We start from the raw sequence: 15,448 nt of genomic DNA on the forward strand, positions 1-15,448 counted from the left end.
GGTCCATCTGCAGCCCTTGTATGGTGAGTTTACATGGGTCTGCTGGTCCATCTGCAGCCCTTGGTATGGTGGGACTGTCTCCTCTGTGTTGTTGCTTTGCCTTTTGATCTAGTTTGATCTTCCAAATGAACTTTAGAACCTACACTTACAGTTCCAGGGGCACTACTTAATTGTAGTTAGCTTCAGTAGTTCAGGAACAGAATTTTCATTCATAAAGTCAACTTAGGGAAGGAAAACTGATGATGTGCTTGCTGAGCCTTTTCTAGTATTTAATGTGCCTTTCTGCTTTCTTAGGTCTTTTGAATTTGGTTATGTTTAGCTTATATGGATCATTTTACAAATAATTTTGCTGACATAACGACTATTGCTTTTCTGCTTCATCTTTAAACTGGGCTTTTGTGTGTATCCATATGCATATACGAAAGCTATCATTTCAGTCTGCTGCTTTAGAGAATTACCCCATTGCTTGCTGTTTATCCATTCCTCGCAGGCCTTTTTAGGTTTAGTAAGCCTTTCCTCTGAGCATAGAAAGTGGTCCATTTCTTCCTTCCCAGTCCTGCTTATCTGGTTTCCATCCTTTGCCAAATACACTGTTCGTGTGTTGAGCATCAGTGCTCCAGAAGCCAGCATGTGGAGGGTCTGTGTTCTTCTCCTCTTGCAGCAGGGACACCCCAGTTGTTCTTTGTGAAATAAGATGATGATTCTACTTGGAGAAATGTACTTTATAATTTTAAGGAAATAACTGTCACTTTCTGTTTCATAGAAAATTTTAAAGCAGGCATAATTGTTTTATAGCAGGACTTTCTCAGACCCACCAGTGGTATAAATCATGACACAGAGGCTGCTATTATAGTTTAAAGCTTAGGCCTCTAGAGAGCTTGGACATTCTTCTAGCTAGATCATCTAACTTAACCCAACTATTTTGCCCATGACCCACCATGTGGTTAGCTCTATACCTTTCTCTGCTCCTTTCTGGTCCATCTGTTTTCTTCTGTGTCCCTCTCTGAATCCCCTCCTCCCATAAGTCCTGCCCTCTACTTCCTACTCAGCTATTATCTGTCAGATTTTTATTATAACCAATCAGCAGTGATACTATTTCTGGTACAATTCTAGATTGCCTCTAGGCATAAAGAGCTTTCTGATCTTCACGTATCTGAGCAGGTTGCTGGTGATGGGCTATAAAAATGACAATAACCACTATCCTGCTAGCATTTTGTTCTCTGGGAGGGTACAGAACTAACAATTGAAAATACAGAGATTCCTTCATACAGTATAAACAACTGTTAGCTCTTGCCCTTTTTTCATAATTAGTGGTAATCAGAATTTTCCCTTTAGATCCATTAATACGTTAGTGGAATTTCTAATATTGGAATTAGTTTTTGTTTGTTTGTTTGTTTGTTTGTTTGTTTGGTTTTTTCGAGACAGGATTTCTCTGTGTAGCCCTGGCTGTCCTGGAACTCACTGTGTAGATTTGTAGACCAGGCTGGCCTTGAACTCAGACATCTGCCTACCTCTGCCTGCCAAGTGTTGGGATTAAAGGCATGCTCCACCACTGCCAGGCTTGGAATTAGTTTTAAATTCTTAGGGCAGTCCCCAGTTTTTTCTATACTGCTTTTCAAATATATGTTCAAATTTTCTTTGTAATGATCATTTTTTTCTTATTGAAGATTTTTGTTTGTTTTGTTTTTGTTTTTTTTGAGACAGGATTTCTCTGTGTAGCCCTGGCTATCCTGGAATTCACTTTGTAGAGCAGGTTGGTCTTGAACTCCCAAATTCTGGAATTAAAAGTATGTGCCACCATGCCCAGCACTTACTGAAAATTTTTAGATTGAATTAGGTTATTGTACTAGTTTTATAGTGAGTTTGAAAGTGTTTCATTGCTTAACTCTGAAACTATATAGTCTTGAAATTATTTTATTTTCAAAGGTCTGAAAGATTTCCCTTTGGAATTTGTGAGCATGGATGGATTCCATGTTTTTTCTGGTTACCTCCTTTTACTGGAAGTACTGATACTTTAGTATCATCCTTGGTATCTCTGGGAGATCCATTCCCTATCCTACTTGATACCAAACTCTGAGATCTTTTTTTGTTTTTTGTTTTTTCGAGACAGGGTTTCTCTGTGTAGCCCTGGCTGTCCTGGAACTCACTCTGTAGACCAGGCTGGCCTTAAACTCAGAAATCCGCCTGCCTCTGCCTCCCAAGTGTTGGGATTAAAGGCGTGTGCCACCACTGCCCGGCGAAATCTTTAAGTCTCTTACATTCAAAAGTATAGCTTTTGCGTGTAGTCTTGGCACATGGACGACTTAATGCAATTGATGCTGTGTAACTGCTGTAATCTTTATCTTGGCAGGAAGGACAAGAAAGGGACTGCGCGTGCTCACTATAGGCTGTTTCCCCCAATATTTTTAACCCATATCCCCCAAATGCTGAGTATTTGGATACAGTAACTGCAGATAGAGAGGGCTGGCTGTGTTTGTGACCTGTGGAGTCTCCAGAGACTCCCGTGTGACTCTGTAATGCCTCTTCCAGGGTAGCTGGATAGTTTCTGTGGTTTGAGTTTGACCTGTTATAACTTATTCTTCTCTTCTTGTAGGTATGGGGCAGATGTTGATGTCAACCATCATCTGACTCCTGACACCCGACCTCCTTTCTCAAGACGGCTAACCTCCTTGGTGGTCTGTCCTCTATACATCAGTGCTGCCTACCATAACCTTCAGTGCTTCAGGCTGCTCTTGCAGGCTGGGGCAAATCCTGACTTCAATTGCAATGGCCCTGTCAACACCCAGGAATTCTACAGGGGCTCTCCTGGATGTGTCATGGATGCTGTCCTGCGCCATGGTTGTGAAGCAGCCTTCGTGAGCCTGCTGGTAGAGTTTGGAGCCAACCTGAACCTGGTGAAGTGGGAATCCCTGGGCCCTGAGGCAAGAGGCAGAAGAAAGATGGACCCTGAGGCCTTGCAGGTCTTTAAAGAGGCCAGAAGTAAGTGCCCTGAGCTCTGCTCTGTTGGCTAGGGTTGATTGAGCCAGTGAGATGTGGTACTAATTAAAACTAATTAAAACAAGGACAAAGCAGGCCTGGACTGACAGCTCAGCTGTTAAGAGCTGCTCTTCCCAGAGGCTCACAACTGTCTGTAATGCCAAGTCTAGAGGCCTCCTCTGGCTTCTGTGGTACCCAGACATACAGGTGTATAAAATACCTGTACATATGAAAATAAATAAGTAAATCTTGAATAACTAAACAACATCCTCCCATCCTCCAAAACATTTCCAGCTAAGCACTTGATTAAAGCCCTCAGGACCAGCAGTTCTCCAGAGCGGCATGCAGTGATTGTGTATATGTTTCTCTGTGGGTGTGTGGGGTGTCAGTGTGCATGCACTGTTCACCTTTATTTTGAGACAGGGTTTCTCACTAACCTGGGACTTGCCAAGTAGACTTAGCTGGCTGGCAGAAACCCTGGGATCTGCTGTGTCTCTTTCCCCAGTGCTAGAATTGCAGGGTGTGCTACACTCTTGCTTTCTTTGAGAGGATGGGGCCTTAGGCTTGCATGGCAAACACTTTACTGACTAAATTCCCTCCCTAGCCCCAGATTGTTATTTAGCAACTCCTGAATACCAAAAGCTGATACAAAAATCTATAAATGTAGACATATGCTTTCAAAGTTCTTAGAATTATATTCTCTACCTTTTTGCTCTTCTTAGCTAAATGGTTTTTTTGTAACATTTTTCCTTTTTTTGAGACAGCATTTCTTGTGTAGCTCTGGCTATCATGGACCTTACTCTGTAGACCAGGCTGGCACTGAACTCAACAGTTCCACCTGCCTCTGCCTCCCAAGTGCTGAGATTAAAGGTATGCACCATCACCTGGCTTCTTTTATTTATTTATTTTCTTAATTTGTTTTTTAGGTCATTGTATCAAGTGATAGGTTTCATCATGGCATTTAAAAATATTTTTAATATGTTTTATTTAAATGTATATTGGGGAAGCATGCACATGTAGCATGACTGTAAAAAGTCAGAGGATAATGTGGAACAGTCAGTTTTTCTGACACATGGTTCCATGGGTTAGGCTCTGGTGATCAGGCATGGGAGCAGCATACTTATCCTCTGAGCTGTCCTGTTGGCCCATCACAGTATCTCCACTCATGGGTCCTTCTGCTGTCCTGCTGGCCTATCACAGTATCTCCACTCATGGGTTCTTATGCTGTCCTGCTGGCCTATCACAGTATCTCCACTCATGGGTTCTTATGCTGTCCTGCTGGCCCATCACAGTATCTCCACTCATGGGTCCTTCTGCTGTCCTGTTGGCCCATCACAGTATCTCCACTCATGGGTCCTTATGCTGTCCTGTTGGCCCATCACAGTATCTCCACTCATGGGTCCTTCTGCTGTCCTGTTGGCCCATCACAGTATCTCCACTCATGGGTCCTTATGTTGTCCTGTTGGCCCATCACAGTATCTCCACTCATGGGTTCTTATGCTTTATCTTCCTTATCTCTGTCTTCTTTGCCTGGCTTAGCCCCTGCCTTCCTCTTCATATGCATTTTAATGAACAGAGCTACAAGCTCATTTTCTAGAGTTCCTCTCTTCATTTTTAAAAATTCCATTCAAATATCAAAGGGTAGAGTTGTGTGATAAATTCAGTTTTTGTTAAAATGAAATATGGAGTTTGCTAGTTTGCATGGAAGGATTTTTGTCAGGGGATTTATAAGTCAATGGCAACAGAGTTTGGAGTTTACCTGTGCTTGGATTTGCTGTCAGCGCTGTCTCACATGCAGAGATTAGCCCGTGTGTCTGTCTGATTTCCTGTCCGGTACTTCTCCTATCTTGTCAGAGGACATATGACTTTATTGATAGTCTTGTCCTTGGTCCCTTATTTCTCAAAGAACATTAATAGCAATGTGTTTTTGTTAGCTATACTCAAGCCAGGTCACGGAAGCATGTTCCTGTTTAGCTTTTCTCCCAGATGCTGGCTGATGGCCACTCAGGTGGGAGCCAGGCTGACAGAATGAAGCTGCTTGTGGTCACCTTCTCTTCCTGGAGCAGGGGTTTAGCTGTGTGCTTTTATTCTTTGAGTTCAAGTACTGTGTACTTGGTGCCCCGAGTCCTCTGTGACCTGCTGGGACAGAAAGCAAGAGCAAAGGTCATTTGCTCTCATCTGTGGGGTCTTTCATGGGCAGCCTTTTCCCAGGGCACTAAGCATTGCAGAGGGAACAGTGGCTGTCAGATGGCAGATGCCCTGATTAAGATGCAGAGAGCAAGTCTTCCAGTAGCTTCCAGGGCCTCCTCCACTCAGAGGTGTAGAAAGGCATTGTGATATTAGTGCAGTTGTGTCCACTGTAGTTGGCTTTGGGCCTTCAGAGCTAGGAGAGTAGTAACCTTTCCCCTATTCTTTCTCTTCACACTCCTCAGGTATCCCCAGGACCTTGCTGAGTATGTGCCGTGTGGCTGTGAGAAGAGCTCTTGGCAAATACCGACTGCATCTGGTTCCTTCCCTGCCGCTCCCAGACCCCATAAAGAAGTTTCTACTTTATGAGTAGCATTCAGATGCAGCGCCAACTGCACTGTGGAAGCCGATCATCTGCAGTGAAAACTGACACAGACTCTGGCGTCCTGGGAACCATGGCCTGTGCTGACAAACTTGGTCCTTGGCTGTCGGGAAGAAGAAATGGCTATGTTCTCCTGGACTGTGATTCCATCTCAGGTGCTTGGGCCATCAAACGCTCCTTGAGTCATTGTTAACTGAGAGGCGCATACAAACTTAATTTTGTTCCTCTTGAGTCTCTCTGTTTTGTATTCTTCCTGGCACATATTAATGAAATGGCCTATGCAATGTATGCGGTATGGGCTGAGCCTGGTAATAGCCCCGGTGAGGAAGGCTTTTTTCTCCAGAGCTATGCATCAATTCTGTTCCTGCTTTGCACTTTATTGTTCTTTTAAGGCTTGATATCCAAACACAAAGAGAGGTTTGTTAAGGAAAGTTGTGGGAACAGGAATGCAGTTTGTGCACCTGCTTGCCTGCTTTCTTGCCTGGGTTTGTCTGTCTGTGCTGCCAGGTGTACATCCCTTCTCATCATTGCAGTATTCTTTCTTGGGAGTTGTCTTTAGTCCAAGATGGCTTCTGGGCTGCTGCGTTATTGCACGGAGGCCCCAGAACAGTGTTTACAGGGCAGCACCTGCTATGCCAAGGGTTTTGTGATGTCTCACCCTGGGGATCTTCAGACAGTGATTACCTTTAAGAGACCCACCTGGAACTAACCAGTAAGTGACTGCCCACATTCAGATCAGGGACCATTTCAATAGCACTCACTGCCAGTCCTCATAAGATGACACGGGGTGCTCTCTTCAGACCCTCCCATACAGGAAGTGGGAAATGTCTCTCGGTCACCTGGGTGGTTCCAGGCTACAGCTTCTTGGTGTCCACTAGATAGGACATCTGGGTGTTGGGTGACTGTTTTTCCCACTTTCTGGCCCAATGCCTTTGTGGGTGCTTCTAGAAGTCTTTCCCTGTCCTGCCCAGGGTTGTTGGTAGGTGAGAGAGATGAGCTTATTGCAGGTGTGTTTAGCTCTTGAGGTGTGAGAGTCATGAACAGGTGGCTCAGGAACCATGGCCTTGAGCATCCTTGGGCTGCTCCTGTTTCAGTGAAATCACCTTTTGTCATTTTGAAGTCTGTTAGGATTATTGTGTGGATCTGTGCTGATTATAGACTTGAGAGTATTTGGGACAAGCAGATACTAAGTCTGTTTAGATTTTTGGCCATAAACGGGAACTAACTTGTAATACTTTTACTATTGTACCATTTTGTGTTCTAGCTGACCAGTCGGGCTATTGGTAGCCTTTGTATTCTGTGGATGGAGTTCCAAACCCCACCCCAGTGTCTCAGGAAGGCTCTGTGCAGCAACACCAAGCTGGTCCAAATGTACTACATGAGTTTTAATGGGCCTTCTGAGTCCTGGACAGTGAGTCCTGTGTCTGGGGCAGAAATAAGCTGGGCCAGAGCCAGTCCCTGTCTCTCCATAGCTGTTCTGTGTGGCCTGGGCATAGCTCTTCACTTGGACTTGAGTAGCTTCCCCTGTGCTAGGCTTTTCAGAATCTCAGCCCTGCAGGGTTCTTCTGCTTGTTCAAAACTTCCATCTGGCAATTCTGAATGTGACACAGCATTGGCACTGACTGAGGACATTTTCTCTTGTCTCCAGTAGTGCTATGAAAGTGCTGCATGTCATTGCTGTCAAGGATGAGGTGTGGGGTAGGAAAGAGGAGCACTATGCGTGTTGATACCCCAGTTTCATGAGAGGCACCATGGGAAGTTGATGTGATCTTGGTGAGGACTGACCCTCTACTTCACAGACTTCTGAGCTCTGAGTTCTGGTTACCTGTGTCCTCCCTAGCATAGGGATGTGGTAGCCTAATAGACCTACTGTGTTCTGGCTGAGCTGGCCCTAGCAGAAGTGCTCAGTGGCCCAGAGGAAGGAGCCTGAAGGCTGTTCCAGTTCATCAAAAGGGTGTCTGTGGGAATTGTTGCTGGTACTGGGGCAGCCACTTGATTTAAATGAAGGCTTGTGCATCAAATCTTGGCCAGGCAGGTTGGAACCAGTGCTGATTCCTCAGAATTTATCTTTTCAGTATTGGGCTTTTAGACATATGTCCAGAAACCTGCCAATGCAATGTCATATATTTTGTAGCTATTTTACTTGTGTTGTCTGTCTGTCTGTCTGTCTGTCTGTCTGTCTATCTATCTGACATTTATCTATGTATTTATTTATTTATTTATTTGTTTATATATATTTATTTATTTATACTCTTCTTCCATAAGAGGGCTTAAGCTGGAGAGTCTTATTTTGTTTTGACAGTAGGTAAATTTAAGCAAAAATACTGGTAAAATAGGTAATGAGTAATTTTCAAATGTTGACCAGTACTGTTGTCAAGGACCATCATTTCAAAGTTTCCCCTTTTTTCTTTCATGAATGATCTTTTAGATTAAAAATTTCCTGAAAGATAAAATACTAACTGTGGGCCTGAGCAGAGGGAAGTTCTGCCTGAGAGCTGCCCTGGCCTGTGCTCAGCCAGTTCCTGGAGCAATGGAGGCTCCACAGCATACAGGAAGAGCTTCTTGCAATGCCTTTCTGTGGATGCTGGTGAGGTCCTGTGAAGACCCCTGCAGGCACTTTGTTGGGGAGTGGCCTCTGTCCTGAGGGAACTGTGCTCTTAGGGTGGTCACAGTGCTGAGAGCCCGTAGTCTGGAGATTAACCTTGTAGGGCAGCTCATCATCTCCACCCACAGTGCAACACCAGCAGAGAGCCATGCAGGCGAAAGGATAAAGACAGCTTGTAATACTTGAGGCAGTCAAATTCCCTCAGCTGACTGGATTGTCTTTTATTCTTCAGTTATGTTGTTCCTGACAAATGACAGAAGGCTTGCTGGGAAGGGATGGTATGGGGCTATGGCTTTGCATGTAAAACACTCTTGATTGCCATCCACGCAGTGTTCTTTTACATTTGCTTGCCGCTGAAATCCTGGCAAAATCCGATTGTAGTGGATGTTACATTTTTTTTTTAAGATTTATTTATTATTATTATAAATGAGTACACTGTAGCTGTCTTCAGATATACCAGAAGAGGGCATCAGATTTCATTATGGGTGGTTGTGAGCCACCATGTGGTTGCTGGGATTTGAACTCACGACCTTCGGAAGAGCAGTCGGTGCTCTTACCCGCTGAGCCATCTCACCAGCCCTGGATGTTACATATTAATGAGAAGTTTGGGATCCTAAATAGCCTACCTGGTGGTGAAAGGCATTGTGGCTTTCCTACCACCTAGGGTCTAAGCGTAACCTCAAGGATCACTGTGCGTGGCCTGAGAAGTCTAGACATGCTTTCGAAGGGCCTCTACCACCCCAGATCCATGAGGTCACCCACAGAAAATCAGTGTGGCCTTTTTGGTAAGACTTGCTTTGCCCCTCCCTCAGGCCTTGGGAACCAGTGGCTCCTAGGATGCTGGTGATATCACTAGTGGTGGTCTGCTGGTACCTGTGTCTCCTTGGGGTCCAATGACTTCCCATCAGCACAGAGTGATTCCTGGAAGTGCCTCTTGACTTGGGAGCTCCTTTCTTTCCCTTGCTTACTCTCACCTCATTGCTCTCCTTCCCATAGTTCCTTGGTGTGCAATAAAGTAATAGGTACATGAGCTACATGAGCATAACTGGTAATGTGGACAGTCCTACAGATGGGCACACGCAAGCTTTGAAGTGGGCGGTGATCTGTGGAATTTACTGTACACTCCAGCCTGACAAAGGATGATGGGGTGGGGGGAAGGCAGGGAAGCTGCCGCGGCCTTAACAGACACCCAATACCCGGTGTCAGTGATGCATGGAACTCTTTTGTACTGGGATCCGACCAGATCCCATGCATGTGAGGCAAGCACTCACATGCCACGGAGCTGTATCTTTGGCCTCTTTATTTCTTAGATAAACCAAGCAATGGAAGGATGTTTGTAAATCTCATTCGAGATTGACATTTATGAACCTAGCTGTCTTGGACATGCAATGTGACACTTTGTGTCTGACATCTTACCAGCAGTGCCCTGTTCTCCCCTGCAGTGTCTGCAGGGCGCCCACTACTTCTGTTGGTGTTGGGTGTGTGTCGTGTACCATGCACTGGGGCCTGTGTGTTTGTGCTGAAGACACGCTCACTGCAACCCTCTGTTTCTGTTTGAGGATGGATGAGTGCTTGTTTGCAGTGGCCAGAGCAGACTGTGCCCTTGTGCCTAGTTAAGACAATTTGAAAGCTTAATGACATTTTTTATACAGTGTTATAATAAATGCTTTATTGCCCTCTGATTTCCTTCCCACATGCCTTAATTTTGTGGCCTATGTCTTACTGGATAAAAGCTTCCTCTGTGTACAGTCTGTTATTTACATTAGTTCATTCATTCATTCATTCATTTATTCTTTTCTTTCTTTCATGTGTGTTCTTGTACCTGTGCTCCCATGTAAGCTATGGTGTGGTTTTTAAGATTGAAGGACAACATTTGGAAGCTCTCCTTCTACCATATGGGTTCCAGGGATTGAACTCAGTAGTCACATGATAGAAAGTGCCTTTACCCTCCGAGCCATCTTACAGCCTCCATGTGCAGTTGTTCAAGTAGGAGGGGCTGGCTTCTGGATAGTTTCCTATGGCTGGAGAGAAGGCTCTAAAGCAGGGGTCTATAGCTGTTTGGTGGATCTTGGGGCTACAGGGAGAAAGCTTTCCTTTTGCCCAGGATTAAACTATTTAGTGTTGCCTGGTTCACCTGGTGGCTCTGGTTCCAGGACTGAAGAGAGTTGCTTCTCACATTGCACAGTATTCTGTGGTATAGGGACATGAGGGACACTGCCATTTGTGCCCCATGTGATATGTGACTTATTTTGCCAGTCGAGAGTAAAATCTGGCAATTTGGGATAAGCCTGGAGTGACTGAACTGAATAAAGGTATTTCTTCATCTCGAGTGTCTGGCTCCCTAGCTCTGTGCTCTGTGTCTCTTCTGCTTTGAAGGTTGCCTCCATTCCTTACCCATGTGTATTACTGAAAGAGAGGTGCCCTCAGCCCTTCCCACCATTTGTGTGGCAGAGGCTGCCTGCCCATCACTCTCCACCCATCTCCATCCTTTATGCAGAACTCTATGTTTTTGAGACAGGCTCTCATGCATCCTTGAAGACCTTGGACTCCACAGGTATGTACCACTGTGCCTGGTCTCATAATGATACTCAGTTTAGTCTGGAGGCTGGACACTTTGGTTTCACCAGTGAAAGCTGCATAATTCAGTCACTTGTGTGACTCAGTGTGACCATTTACCATTACCTCTCCCTAATCCTTGTGACATGACAGAGCCCTTCAGAGAATGGATGAATGGTAACTCAGAACAACCTGAGAAGACAACACTTTAAGAAAGACAAAGGAACAGAGAAGCTGAGCTTCTGGAGGCCTGGGGTGGAAGGTTCTGGTATTTCTGGAAGTATTTGAGGAAAAGAGTGAGACCAGCAGGACTGGTCACCAGCCTTCTAAGAAGCAGGTAGCTCCTGCCCACCACACAGTAGGCAGTCAACCCCCTTTAGCCCAGTGGGAGACAACATTGAACCTTTAGTCTGCAAGACTTTCTGCAGAAAGTGGAGCCATAAGAAGCTTCTCTGAAAATCCATCTCGGTTCCAAAAGAAAGATTGGAAGATATCAGTGCAGTGTGTGGTCAAAGAGATGATCAAACATGTCTTCCAGAGGATTCCAAGTAAGAGACTCCTGAGAACACGGGCTTCACTGCCCAGGTTACCAGAGAAAGCCTGAGTTAATGGCAGAGGTCACTGGGATTTCTAGAGGGAAATTATTTCCAGATCAATTAAAAGTCACTCTGAAAGACTTATGAGCTCTAAAAGTTTAAGAAATTACTTGAAGTAATTACTCATTACTTCAAAATGAGGGAATAAGCTAAGAAGGAAGGGGACTTACAGTGGAAATTGAGGTTCCAATATAAAGAGGTAAGGCACCAGGCATGGATGTTTGCTGAGTCTTCAAATCAGACACTGAGCAACACCAGTTACTTCTGAACACGTGGCAAAAGGTGTAGAGATGAGCTGGGCTCATAAGTACTGATAAATATAGTGAATGAGAACTAGTTAAGCAAGAAAAAGTTAACAATAAAAAACATCCTATGTCAGGTAGAACAAGTGTGTTAGTGTTCCTGATAAGAGAGAACTAGTAAATAGAGCCGCACCACCAAGTCTAGCCACGTCAGAATGGAGGCAGTGGAAGCTAATCAGTCTCCATTATCCACAGGGAGGGGTGAGCAGGAAACACCCCAAAGGGAGAAAGGCTGGAAATTAGTATGGTAGAAAAATAGCCAAGAGAATATGAAGAGGATAGAAGGGAACAGTAACAGGAGAAGAGATTTACTAAACATACCCCAAATATGTAACAAAGCCCAGAATTGCTGCCCTTAAAGAAAAAAGTGTGTGGGGAGATCCCAGGTAGTAGATAAGAAAATACAGATATTGTAAAACATTTTCAAATGAGTCTCCTGAACGGATTGAAGAGTTGGCTTGGCAGTTAAGAGTACTTGCTGGAATATGAACTAACTAGTACTCTCAGAGCTCCCAGGGACTCAACTATCAACCAAGGACTATACATGGTGGGACTGATTGTTCTGGCAGCACGTGTATAGTAGAAGATTGCAAAGTCGATCATTAATGGGAGGAGAGGCCCTTGGCCCTGTGAAGGTTATGTGCCCCAGTGTAGGGGAATGCCAGGGCCAATAAGTGGGAGAGGGTAGGGAGAGGATGGCAAGCATGGGGAGGGGGGAGGCAACAGGGGTTTGTTCTTGTTGGTTTTGTTTGTGTTTTTTTGAGGAGAAACTGGGAAAGGAGAAATCATATGGCATGTAAATAAAATAATAATAATAAAAGAGTACTTATTGGGCTGGTGAGATGGCTCAGCGAGTAAGAGCACTGACTGCTCTTCCGAAGGTCCTGAGTTCAGATCCCAGCAACCATATGGTGGCTCACAACTACCCGTAATGAGATGTAATGAGATCTGATGCCCTCTTCTGGTGCGTCTGAAGACAGCTACAGTGAATTATGCAGGAGCGGAGTGAGCCCGGAGTGAGTGGGGCCAGCAGAGGTCCTGAGTTCAATTCCCAGCAGCCACACACACAGGATGGCTCATGGCCATCTGTACAGCTACAGTGTACTCATACACATTAATAAAAATAAAATCTTTAAAAAAAAAAGAGTACTTGTTACTCTTTCAGAGGACCCCAGGTTCAGTTCCTAGCATCTATATAGCATCTCACAATCATCTACTCAGGACCCAAGGGATCTGATGACCCCTTCTGACCTCTGTGGGTACCAGGCATGCTCGTGGTACACAGACATATGGAGGCAAAACACCCATAAACAAAATATAAAAGTTTCACATAGCCTAAGCTGACCTCCAACTCACTGTATAGCTGAGGATGACCTCAAACTCCTGATCCTCATACTCCTAACCTCCTAAGTGTTGGGATTACAGACAGTAGATGCTACCATGCCTGGTTGTTACTAAAAGAATATGCACCCACCACTTTGCTAGACCTGCATAAATCCGTACTACATTCCAAATCTTATCCTTATCCCCACAGATAGCTGTAGCTACTACCACTCATCAAAGAAACCCCTCTTTATAGTAAATGGAGACCATCACAGTAAATCGCAGCTTGATACATGGCAGAAATCAATGGATCTCAGGGAGCCCAGACACAATGGAAACATCTACATGTGGCCCTGGCAGCAGACCTCACAGCAATACAGTGGTTATATGAATATGGAAAATGAACAAGCCTTTTAAAGCACCCACTCCCAAGGAAACTGGGTTTCTCATTAAAGGAAGCACATGTTTGGTGACACTAGAAATCAGATGACTCATAGCAGCGGGCATGCAGAATGACACGAGCTTTAAGATTCTAAGTTTCACCTGGACCTACAGTAAAGAGCTCTCTACTCCAGGTTTTGTGGTTCTGCCCTTTTCCTGCCAATGCTCTGACTTTGCTGGGAGACTGATAAAGCTTCAAGTTCAGCACTGGTAAGAGGCAATGCAATTAGATACCAGATACACTGTGTGTGTGTGTGTGTGTGTGTGTGTGTGTTGGAGCATGGAGGGGGTATCTTACAGCTCTCTTATGCTTCCTGCCTCATCATTTTGTGTTGGGCTACCAAACCTATTTGTCATTCCTTTCTGCCCTCAGAGACCCAGTTGCCCACTATAGTCTCTGCAGCCAATTACCACTGTGATAAGTCTGTCCTAGCAGCTTCTGGAGCTCCTAAGGCCCTTGCTTCCTTTAACTTTGTCACAGTCCTAAAGGTGATAGCTGGATATGATGCTAGTGATCAGCAGCCAGTTCTGAACAGAGGCATCCTATTTTGTATTGGCTAGGATCTGAGCCCTGCATAAGCCCATCAGTTCCAAAGCCCGTCCCTGGGAGCCTATATCCCATGTTACCTCTGGTACTGACTCCAGGTGACCATAGCTACACTACTAATGTGCAAGAAAGCAAGCTACTGAGCGAGAACTACTGAGCAAGAAAGGCTTGAGAGAATTTGTAACTTGCTGTGGAGATGGGATAGTTCTAAAGAATATCCTTGGGGAGAGTACCCAAGCAAGTGGGTGAGCTGGAAGGGGAAGAAACCTCTCCCCTAAGACCTGATTGGGGACCCTAATGAAGAGGTCATATGGTTTTAAATCAATAGATGCCAGAGAAATGTTCCTGGATGATCTGGACCAGAGATGGTCTGTGTTTATGAGGCTAGGATGAACAAGCCAGGAACTAAGCTGTCAAAAGGGGACATAGCTCTCTCACCAGCATATTTTGTGGGTGCCTGTGAGGAAGGAAGGTGCTGTCAAGCTTGTTGCGAAGCCTGCTGTGGCATGGTTGGATTTGCAGGCTAGCTGCTAAGAAGCTCTTTATGGGGGTGGCTTGGGGTGTAGGGGTGTCAGCAGTACTCTCTGGGTATTTCTGAGCCCTCCGTGGGGAAGCCAGCCGAGTTGCCCCCAACTCCCTAGGCCGGGAAAGAGTACTACCTCGTCCAGCGTTACTCTGGCGACCCCTGCTGGCAGGCAGGACGCACCCTTGCTGCAGCAGGACAACACAAGGTGAAGTTAAAGCAGAGATGCTATATGCTAGCAGTTGGTGCAAGAAAGCTCGTGTTAAGTCAGTGCATCCCTGATGCTTAACATACAACAAGGACAAGAGAGAAAAATACTTCACACTGGCCCATCTCACTGATAAGCCCAGTGATTAGCAGTGTGCTAAACAGAATGCATTCGGATCACAGTGGGCATGTAGCTGCCGCTTGACTCTCCACCCAGAAGGCTTGTTCTTCCTTCATGGCACCCTGTCTGAACTGTGGGCCTGATCACTAGGAGTGCTGCTTGGAGATTAGTGCTGAGCCAGGGTTTCCAAGTTAAGCTTTGAGACCAGAGCTTCAAATGTGGCCTTTGTTGTAGATGATGAACACCCCATGGGATGATGGAGTTGGAGACAAAAGCATCAGGTTCAGGAGAGCTCTTGCACAGCCAGGGATCTTGTCTTGGCCTGTTACAGGAACCACATTCATAGTCCCCATGGTTGGGCTAGCATTTATGTTTCTGTGGACCAACCTACACTGAGGTCTACTTGTTTGGTTCACTCCCATGCCCTTCTCTTTTCCATGGACTGAATCCCGGGGTTGTGGGGGTGGGGAGCGCTCTTAAAGATGCATTTACCTCCAGAAACCCTCCCAGTCCATCCCGCTGGGAAGCCACCTGCACTGGGTTTGAAGCCTGCACATTCAAGGCCCTGGGGGCGGGGGACGTTTCTTTGATTCACAGTGCTATTTCCATTCTTCTAGTAGCTGCTGAGATCCTCCCAGCTTGCTCTCCCTGCCACGCACACTTTGTGTGACGGTGGTATTTG

General features: G+C 45.4%; 2 protein-coding genes across 4 annotated transcripts in view; one reads left to right on the top strand and one right to left on the bottom strand.

Annotated features, from left to right (window-relative positions):
• The window catches only part of Asb1 (ankyrin repeat and SOCS box containing 1), a 15,159-nt gene extending 9,387 nt beyond the window's left edge, over positions 1–5,772 (top strand). For all 3 annotated transcript variants that reach the window (XM_031368446.1, XM_031368447.1, XM_031368448.1), the window contains exons 4-5: positions 2,594–2,979; positions 5,409–5,772. In XM_031368446.1, coding sequence (XP_031224306.1) covers positions 2,594–2,979; positions 5,409–5,536 — 514 coding nt within the window. In that variant the 3' untranslated portion in view covers positions 5,537–5,772. The remainder of the gene's footprint in view (positions 1–2,593; positions 2,980–5,408) is intronic.
• Positions 1–15,448, bottom strand: part of Per2 (period circadian regulator 2) — a 750,618-nt gene that overhangs the window by 131,663 nt on the left and 603,507 nt on the right. The window lies entirely within an intron of this gene.

The sequence above is a fragment of the Mastomys coucha genome, unplaced genomic scaffold (assembly GCF_008632895.1).
Source record: "Mastomys coucha isolate ucsf_1 unplaced genomic scaffold, UCSF_Mcou_1 pScaffold14, whole genome shotgun sequence".
Classification (NCBI taxonomy): Eukaryota; Metazoa; Chordata; class Mammalia; order Rodentia; family Muridae; genus Mastomys; species Mastomys coucha.